This window comes from Phyllostomus hastatus, unplaced genomic scaffold, assembly GCF_019186645.2.
Source record: "Phyllostomus hastatus isolate PE091 unplaced genomic scaffold, TTU_PhHast_1.1 phas_scaffold_345, whole genome shotgun sequence".
NCBI classification, from domain to species: domain Eukaryota; kingdom Metazoa; phylum Chordata; class Mammalia; order Chiroptera; family Phyllostomidae; genus Phyllostomus; species Phyllostomus hastatus.
Window position 1 is genome coordinate 17,652,460 of NW_025334024.1, and position 10,576 is coordinate 17,663,035.

The 10,576-nt window shown below is 40.2% G+C and overlaps 1 protein-coding gene and 1 non-coding gene across 2 annotated transcripts in view; both read right to left on the reverse strand.

Moving 5' to 3' along the window:
• LRRC36 (leucine rich repeat containing 36) overlaps positions 1-6,803 on the reverse strand; it is a 57,340-nt gene extending 50,537 nt beyond the window's left edge. The window contains exon 1 of the mRNA XM_045818874.1: positions 6,710-6,803. Within this exon, the coding sequence (XP_045674830.1) occupies positions 6,710-6,779 (70 nt within the window). The 5' untranslated portion in view covers positions 6,780-6,803. The remainder of the gene's footprint in view (positions 1-6,709) is intronic.
• Positions 6,804-8,746: 1,943 nt separating this feature from the next.
• On the reverse strand, positions 8,747-8,853 carry LOC123806211. Its single transcript, XR_006783446.1, has one exon. It is a non-coding gene; the product is annotated as a U6 spliceosomal RNA (small nuclear RNA).
• Between the last annotated feature and the right edge of the window lie 1,723 nt (positions 8,854-10,576).

Consider the following 10,576-nt stretch of genomic DNA (forward strand, 5'->3'; position numbering starts at 1 on the left):
TGTACCTCAGTGTAACCAAATAGTTGGTGTGATGAAGTTTCTTTTTATATAAGTATTACAGCTAATAAAGATCAAATTAGAAAATTATCATTTTGCAATTCCTAATATATTAATGGACCCTAGGCAATCATATTCAATGGCTGATAATGTCACAAAAAAAGCACCAGATATTATATAGGTCCTGACAAAAATACACACCATCATCTATGAAGTAGTCTTGCAAAAAAAAAAATCAAACCTAAATCTGATCAAGCTACTGATTAATCCAGCTACTGATTAATAGGGAATACAAAAAACAAGGAAGACACCATATACAAGAATAAACTCAAAATGGATTAAAGACAATGTTAGACTCAAAACCATAAAAATCCTAGATGAATATGTAGGCAGTAAAATATCAGACATTTCTCATAGCAATATTTTTTCTGATATCTTGCCTTGGGCAAAGGAAACAAAAGGAAGAATAAACAAATGGAAGTACATCAAACTAAAAAGTGTCTATGGTCCTGGCTGAGTAGCTTAGTTGGTTAGAGCATTGTACTGATAGGCCAAGGTTGTGGGTTAGATCCCCCGTCAGAGCACATACAAGAATCAACCAATGAATGTATACATAAGTGAAACAACAAAATCAACGTTTCCCCTCTCTCTGTCTCTCTCTCATCCCTTCCTCTCTCTCAAATCAATAACTGAAAATTTAAAAAATAAAAAAATTTTGCACAGCAAAGGGAACCATCAACAAAATCAAAAGACAGCCCACTGAATGAAAGAATATATTCACCAATGATACATCTGACAAGGGGTTAATATCCAAAATTCATAAAGAACTTATAAAACTCAATACCAAAAAAAATTTTTTTAATGGGCAAAGCACCTGAATAGACACTTCCCCAAAGAGACATACAAATTATGGCCAACAGGTATATGAAAAAATGCTCAATGTTACTAATCATCAGAGAAATGCAAAATAAAACCACAATGAGATATCACCTCACACTTGTCAGAATGGTTCTCAATAAATCAACAAGCAACAGTGTTGATGAGGATGTGCAAAAAGGGAACCGTTGTGCACTGTTGGTGGGAATGCACACTGGTGCAGCTACTGTGGAAAGCAGTATGGAGTTACATCAAAGATTAAAAATAGAACTGCCTTATGACCAAGTGATTCCACTTCTGGGAATATATCCAAAGAAACCCAGAACACTAATTCAAAAGAATATACCCACCCAAGCATTACTCACAATAGCCAAGATTTGGAAGCAGCTCAAGTATCCATCAGTAGATGAGTGGAAAGACAAAGCTGTGGTACATTTATGCAATGGAATACTACTTGGTCACAAAAAAAGAAGGTAATCTTACCCTTTGCAACAGCATGGATGGACCTGGAAAGCATCATGCTAAGTGAAATAAACTAGTCAGAGAAAGACAAGTACCATATAATCTCACTTACATGTGGAATCTAATAAACAAAATAAATGAACAAAATAGAAATAGACTCACAGATAAGAGAACAGACTGACAGCTCTCAGAAAGGAGGTGTGTTGCAGGGCTGAGTGAAAAGAGTGAAGGGACTAAGCTAAATAAATAATGAATGAATGAATAAATAACCAAATAACTCATAGACACAGACAACAGTGTGGTGATTACCAGAGGCAAAGGGGGTAGGGGGAGGTAGAAGAGGATATAGGGGGGATAAGTGGTGATGGAAGGAGGCTTGACCTAGAGTGGTGAACACACAATACAATATACAGATGACATATTATTATAGAACTGCACACCTGAAACTTACATAATAACATTTTATTAGCCAATGTTGCCCCGATACATTCAATAAAAAATAAAAAAATGGGAAAATGTTAAATATCTTAGAAATATCATAAGAAAAATCAGGATTATAAGAAATGATTCAAAACAAATCACCTAATTTCTTCAAACACAATAGAAAATGCAAGGGAAAAAGAAGGGGAACCTATAGATCAAATATTATGTAAGACAAAAGTCAATCAATTCCAATAGACCTTATACAAATTCTGATTTCAAAAAAAAATTTGTAGGAATTGAAGAAATTTGAGAATACTGGTTGATATGTGATGATACTAAGAAATTACTGTTAAGTGCTTTTAAGTTTTATGTGATTTTTTAAAAAGTTTTTATCTTTTGAAGATACATACTAAATATTTATGGGTTAAATACTATATTTGGGATTTGCTTCAAAACAAATAGTGCAGAGGGTTGAGGGTGGGTAGAGGATAGGTGAGGTCTAATGAAAGACTGGCTGTGAATTAATGATAACTGTTTAGGTAGGGTGATGGGAGCTCATTATTCTTTTGTCTCTACTCTTGCATGTATTTGTGAATTGCCATAATAAAATAAGTGCTATATATTACATATGTAAAGAATATTTCTCAAAGCAATCCAAGTCATTGGTAACGGTGATTGTCTTTAGGAAGGAGAACTGGGTCAGGGCCGGGGGGAGGGGGTCAAGACTTACTTTTACTAGAGAACCAACTGTATGGGAAAACATATTTGCCAATGACACCTCAGACAAGGGTCTAATCTCCAAAATATATAGAGAACTTACACGACTGTACTCTAAGAAGACAAGGAATCCAATTAAAAAGTGGGCAAAGGACTTGAACAGACACTTCTCCAAGGAGGACATACAGAATATCCAAAGACACATGAAACGATGTTCAATATCGCTAGCTATCAGAGAGATGCAAATTAAAACCACAATGAGATACCACTTCACACCAGACAGAATGGCCATCATAAACAAAGCAACAAACAACAAGTGTTGGAGAGGTTGTGGAGAAAAGGGGACCCTAGTGCACTGTTGGTGGGACTGCAGACTGGTACAACCACTATGGAAAGCAATATGGAACTTCCTCAGAAAACTAAAAATGGATCTGCCTTTTGACCCTGCAATTCCACTGCTGGGACTCTATCCTAAGAATACTAAAACACCAATTCAAAAGAACCTATGCATCCCAATGTTCATAGCAGCACAATTTACAATAGCTAGATGCTGGAAGCAACCAAGATGCCCATCAGTAAATGAATGGATCAAAAAAACTATGGTACATTTACACGATGGAAATTCTATGCAGCAGAAAGAAAGAAGGAGCTCCTACCCTTTGCAACAGCGTGGATGGAGCTGGAAAACATTATGCTAAGCAAAACAAGCCAGGCAGTGAAAGACAAATACCATATGATCTCACCTTTAACAGGAACCTAAATAACAAAACAAAGAAACAAGCAAAATGTAACCAAAGACACTGAAATAGAGGACAGGCTGATGGTGACCGGAGGGGAGAGAAGAGGGAATTTAAGGGGACAGTGGGAAGGGTTCACAGGAACAAACTTAAAGGACACATGGTCATAGACTAAAGGGGAGGGTGGTAATGAGAGGGAAGTGGGGAGGGTGGGAGGGGGGACTGGATTGGGAGTAAAAAGGAAAAAACTGTATATGAACAATGATTAATAAAAAAAAATATTTTGTTGATTTAAAAAAATAAATAAAATGTCAATGACAGGGATAAAAAAACTCTCTAATAAAAATTTAATTTCATTTAAAAAAAAGACTTACTTTTACTGTGCAATTATTATAGTAAATATATCGTAATTTAATTAAATTATTTTAAAAAGCAAAAAATATATAATTACATATTTTTCCTGCCAAATAATTATTATCAGCCTATGAATATGCTCAGGTACATAGACTCTTTAAAACCTTGTTCTTGCCCTGGCTGGCGTAGCTCAGTGGATTAAGCATGGGCGGCGAACCAAAGTGTCGCAGGTTCAATTCCCAGCCAGGGCATATGCCTGGGTTGCAGGCCATGACCCCCAGTAACCGCACATTGATGTTTCTCTCTCTCTCTCTCTCTCTCTCTCTCTCTCTCTCTCTCTCTCCCTTCCCTCTTTAAAAATAAATAAAATCTTTAAAACAAACAAAAACAAAAACAAACCTTGTTCTTGATCTCACATCATATCCTCCAGCTGACAATCCACTTCTGTAGTCTCCTTATAACCAAATTTCTCAACAAAGTTTCTTACCTTCACTATCTCTTCTTCCTCACATACCATTCCCTTTTTGTACTACTCCAGTTTGGCTTCTCTCCTCCCCTCTCTCCCCAAACACCCTAGTCAAAGTCCCCAGAGAGCTCCACGTTACAAATCTAACAGACACTTCTCTACATTTAACTTGCTCAGCTTGTTAGTAGCATTTGGCACAAGTGACCATCACTTCCCTGATACACTACCCACTCTTAAATTCCAAGACGCCACACTCCTCCTCCTCTATTTAACTTGTAAACATTGAAACACTCCAAGGCTGACTCTTAAGCCTCTTATATTCTCCATCCACATTCTCTAGTTAGGCAAGTTTATCCCGTCCCTGAGGTTTTAAATATCACCTGTTTGCTAATGTCGCCAAAATGTATATCTCTAACCCTGACCTCTCCTCTGAGACCCAAACTCATATATCTAACTGCTGAAATAAAATCTCACAGTTGAATGTCTAACAGATATTTTAAAATGCTCACAACAGCGCTCTCAATTCCCTTTTACCAAACCTATCTTTCTCATAGTCTTCACTCTCTTGCCTTCAATAAATACAACTATCCACCCAGCAATATCTCAAGACTAAATGTTATCTTTGAATTTTCCTTTTCCTAATCTCCCACATTCAATTTCTTTGTAATTCCCATCCTGTCTGTGCACAAAACACACCTTGACTCCTCCAGGCACTTCTTTCTATCTCCAGTCACCCTCCTAATACAGTAAGCCGTTCATTATCTCTTATCTGGACTACTGTAACAGGCTTCTCATGAATAAGAGTAATAGTCTTTTAAATGAGTACTAGATCAGGTCACATCCCTGCCTAAAAATGCTGTCATGGAAATTGATGAGCTGATTCTAAAATTGTCAGAAGAAAATAAAGGTCCAAGAATAGCTCAGACAATTTTGAAGGATGAAGAGGAGGTAAATGGAGAAAGGTAAGGGGAGGAACACTGATGACTTTACCAGCTATCAAAACTTACTGTTGGTTACCACTAACAAATATACAAATTCTAGGGAAACTGGCTATCAACATAAAATGATACAATTATATGATATTATACATTACATATAAAAATAAACTCCACATAGATTAGACTTAATGTGAAAAACAAAGCTGCGTAATTTTTAGAAAAAAATATGGGATCCTATCACATCAGTATTGTTGGAATTGTCAGAATGAGCACAATTTTGTTACTCAAAAGCCTGTTATGAAAACAAGCAAGCAAATGAAAACAAGCAAAAATAAATCTGCCACATATTGTTCTGGCTGGAGAATGGGAGGGGTATGTGCCACCCCCTGCCCCACACACCTACCCCAACCCCTTACCAAATCAAACGGAGTCAACATACATTTTTTAAAAGGCAAGAAACATGCAAAACTGTATAAGCCAGTAAAGATTTTCTTAACTAACTTGTAAAATAGGGAAGTTCAAAGTAATTTGGAAAAGAAAAAATAATAAACCTGAGATATAGACATCGATCTATCTGCACAACAAACCATTATCTTTGGTCGGGGGTAGGGGAAGATTTCAAGAGAAAGGAAGATCAATATCCTTATTCACTCATATAATGTTTGACTGTTACTAACATGCACTAATTTTGATAAACTTTAAATAACAATGTTTAAACAAAATAAAACCAAGGTATTTCATATCCCACAGGTCAAAAGTACTAGAAGCAAGAAAGGCAACTTTTTGTTATGATTAGAGCACAAGTTGTGGAATCACAGTCCCGGGTTAATAAGCTCTGGCTGCATCACTTTGGGCTCCGTGACTTTGGGCAAGAGTTTAAACCTAATTTTACTCATCTGTGAAATGGGACCAATGACAGCGTCTGCCTCATGCGCCTTTCGGGGGGGAGGGATTAAATAATGCAAGAAAAGCACTCAACACAGGGCCTGGCATTAACGATACAGTGAATTCAGGGAGGGTAAAAGTTGAATTAGGAACGCTAGTAACTGACCCAACATTTCTACTCCTTAGAAACTCAGAGAGCAAGCTGTGGGAGTCAGACCCCAGGTCAAAGATCGGGTCAGGCGTCACTCAGCCAGTTTTATCTCCAGGACCAAGTCAGGGCTGAGGCCTTGACCTAGGCACTAGTCTGACAAATCAGATGCTTTTGCCCTCACATCCGGCCCCTTTCTGAGTCTCTCTTAAAAGGAGGCTACACATCCGGAGTGACCAAAGAAATGGCCAAATTCTTGAGGCGGAGACTGGACGGAGAACATTTCACCCAAACCAGTCCCATCGGGTCGGAAGTTTCAGAAACGGCCAAAATGAACTGCCTTCGTGCCTCCTCAGTAGCACCCCGACCTCAAACACCCTCCTCAGCGTCTTCCTCCTCCCGCCAACAGCCCTCTTGGGGCTCAGTTTCCTTCCACCAGTTCAGACACTGTCTAGATCTGTGGTCCGGCCGCAGGGTCCCATTAATCTTGTTTCTCTGCTCAATTTCTCATCCTCCGCCCCAGACTCCCCGGTCCCTTCGGCTCCTTCACCTGCACCTGGGTGTAACCATTAGGCCTCAGCAACCTCTCTTCCGCCTCCGGGACCGCTCCTCCACCGCCTTCCCCCACGTCTACCTCAGGTGCCCCGGCCTCCGCCTCAGTTTCCCCCCCTCAGCCTCAGACCCTAGGCTCCAGGCCTGGCCCTACCGGGCTGCTCCAGACTCAGCGCCCCCAGGCGGCGAATGCCCTCCTCGTCCAGTTCCCACTGCTCCGCCATCCCTGCCCGCCCGGCCGCCCCGCAGCGCCGCTCCACTCCACTGCGCTCACCTGTAGCGATCCGCGAGGCCGCCCTGCGCGCGCCAGGCCCCGCCCCGCGCCATCAGGCCCTGCCCCCGGCCCCGCCCCCCCCGCGCGCCGGTGGGCCGTTATTGCCACGGTCACCCGCCTGCCCGCCCGCCCGCCCGCCTGCCCGCCGCAGGAGTCCGAACCATGGTATGGAGCCCGTCCTGCTGGGGGCGCCAAAAACCACTAAAACGGCGAATTGGGGCGGAATGGGGGTGATGTGATAGAGGATTATGGCTCTAGGATTAGGTTACTGGCTCTGGGACAGGAGGGGATATGGCCCCAGTTTTGAAGGGCCTGGGTGCTGGGTCCGAGGAATTGTAGGACTGCTCCTGCTTTGAGGGATGAAGTGTTCTATCTTTGAAGATTTGGGGGATTCCAGGTCTGATGAGTGGGCGTGTGCCTCTTGACAGAGCGAAGGTCTTTTTATCTCAGCTCTTGTGTCTATTGACTCTGAGGCAAGGCGGTGCATGGGCGGGCAAAGGAGGGAGGAGGGGATCCAGACCTGAAGGATTGGGAGGCAGCCCTCTGAAGCATGATGGGAAACCTTGGGGGACTTGGCTCTGAGAAGTTGTCCTATTTTTAAGAGCATAAGGTCGCTCTAACTTTAGAAATTGATTTTGGGGAGAAGGATCTGTGGAAAAGAGATGGTGCTCTTTGGGTTGGGATGGGGATGTCTATACTAGAGCTAGTGCATTCCCTCCAGTCAGTCCACCAAGTACTACAAGTCCCCAAGTTTGCCATTGATTAAGGGCTCTCCCCCGACTAAGGATAGTTCTGCACCAACCAGCCCCTGAGCAGTCTTGGGGACGAAAACGCTGGAAAGAACAGCCACATACTTAACCCCTACCCTCACTACAGTAGGTACCTCTTGAGACCCCTCCTGTGGATGGGACATGTATGTGTAAGAAGGAGGCAAACTCTTAAGCCAAGAACTTATTGTCATACGTTATCCTTAAAGAGAAAAGAAGAACCACAACCAAAACTGTGGCTCACCTTCAAGAAGCAGGTTTTCTTCAGCATCCAAAATCACAGTCAAAGCTCATTTCACTGAGCTCTCTGTCAGCTAGTCACCTTTAAGAACAGAAAGCAAAAATCCAGAGTCCTTGCGTATTTATGGTTTCCCGTCTAGGTAGGGCCCTTAGTTACTCTCAACTTGTCATGTTCAGTCTTACCCATATTTACAAAGGCTAGGACTCCAAAGCCTGGGTTAGCCCATTAAGATTAGCTTTTCCAGCTCTGCTTCTGTGAGTCGTGACACTATTTTTCAATGTATAATATTTCTCTTCATGCCCCCTTTAACTCTTCTAGCTGCAAATGTGGCATATATAATTGCTCTTTTTTATATCTGAATATTGAGACCAGGTTTATTATAAAAGAACCCCGTCCCCTTTTTGTTGCATGCATTTATTTTCCTTCCTCAGCTGTCGAAAAAGATGTGGGATTTTATTGGAGAAATAGGCTTTTCCTCTCTTTGTCAACCACTTCTTACTTTAACACTTTTCTCCCCACCAACACTTTAATGCAAATTTTTAAACATTCAGAAAGGTTGCATGAGTTGTATAGTCAGCATTATACATCCATCACCTAGATTCTACAGTGAACATGTTGCTATATTTATCACATGTTCATCTATCTATCCCTCTATCGATCCATCTTCCTTTTGATGCATTTCAGAATGAGTTACAATATCAGTACATTGTACACCAATCACTTCAGCATGCATAATTTTACCTAGAATTTAATATTGTTTTATGATTCTTTCTTAGGTAAAATTTTATACATTATGTATCAGTCTTTAGGTTTTTTGTAAGAGTAGTGCTTATTTTAAAATCTGATATAGATGGTGTGTATATTTTATGGATTTCTACTTTTTAATATATATTTTACTGATTATTCTATTAAAATATGGAACACTGCATGAATTTGCATGTCATCCTTGTGCATGGGCATTGCTAATCTTCTCTGTATCATTCCATTGTTAGTATATATGCTGCTGAAGTGAGCATGGCTTTCTACTTTTTTATAGTGTTGATAAACTAAGTCATCTTGAAACAAAATAGACAATTCATTTATGAACAGATAACCTTGAACTTTAAACAATGAGCTGGAAGTTTAGGGATCTTTGCTTCCTTTAACCCATAGAATTCAGCTGTCCTGCCATACCCCTGATAAGGTGATGTCTCTGCAAGTATAATCCCAAGAGAGCCCTGCACGTGCTCAGTGGGGTAGGGAATGCCTCATCATAATTATCTCCTTTTAAAACAGCTTTATTATGAAATAATTCACATACCATACAATTTACCATTTTAAAGTGTACAATTCAATGGTTTTTAGTAGGTTTACAGAGTTGTGCAACTACCACCACAATCAATTTTAGAACATTTGCATGATCCCCAAAAGAAGTTCCATACCTATCACTGGTCACCCCTTATTCTTCCCCCACCTCTCTCACCCTAGGCAACCACTAATCTACAACCTATCTTTATAAATTTGCCTATCATGCATATTACCTATAGATGGAATCATTTAATTTGTGGTCTTTTGTGCCTGGCTTCTTAACATGAGTCAAGGTTTCATCCATGTTGCAGCATGTATCAGTACTTTACTCTTTTTTATTGATTACATTTTGTTTAGTCATTCATCAGCTGATGAACATTTTGGTTGTTTCTACTTTTTTTTTTTAATCCTAACCCAAGGATATGTTTACTGATTTTAGAGACAGAGGAAAGGAAAAAGAGCTAGAGTAACATTGATGTAAGAGAGAAACATCAATCGGTTGTCTCCCACATGTGCCCTGGCTGGGTATCAAACCCACAACTTAGGTATGTGCCCTGACCAGGAATTGAACCAAGACCTTTTGGTGAATGGGATGACACTCCAACCAAGGGAGCCACCCAGCCAGGGCTGTTTCTACTTTTTAGCTGTTATGAATAATATTTCTGTGAACACTTGTTGGCAAGTTTTTGTATAGACACACATTTTCATTTCTCTTGAGTTTATAACTAAAAGTAGAATTGTTGGGCCATATACTAACTCCATGTTTAACATTTTGAGAAACCTCCGAACTGTTTTCCAGAGCAGCTGCACCATTTTACACTCCCACCAGGAGTGTATAAGAGTTCCAATTTCTCCAGTCTTTGTTAACACTGGTTATTATCTCTCTCTCTGATTCAGGCCATCCTAGTGGGTGTGAAGGGTTTTCTCACTGTGAGTTCTGTGCATTTCCCTGATGGCTAATGATAAGTGTCTTTGTGTGTAATATTGGCCATTTATGTATCTTTTTTTGGAGAAGTGTCTATTTAAATTCTTTACCCACTTTTAAATTTGGTTATTTGTCTTTTTAATTATTGAGTTGTAAGAGTTCTTTATATAGCTTAAACACAAGTTCGTCATCAGATTTACAAATATTTTATTTTATTCTGTGGGTTGTGTTTTTACTTTCTTGATGGTGTCCTTTGAAACATCAGAGTTTTTAATTTTTTAACTTTATTTTATTTTATTTTATTTTATTTTATTTATCCTCACCCGAGGACATTTTTTCATTGCTTTTAGAGAGAGAGGAAGGGAGAGAGAAACATCGATGTGAGAGGAACAGCAGTTGGTTGCCTCCCCCATGCACCCGGACTGGGGATTGTATGCACCTGGACCAAGGATCGAACCTGCAACCTAGGCTTGTGCCCTGACTGGGAATCTAGCCTGCAACCCTTCGGTTACAGGATGATGCTCCAA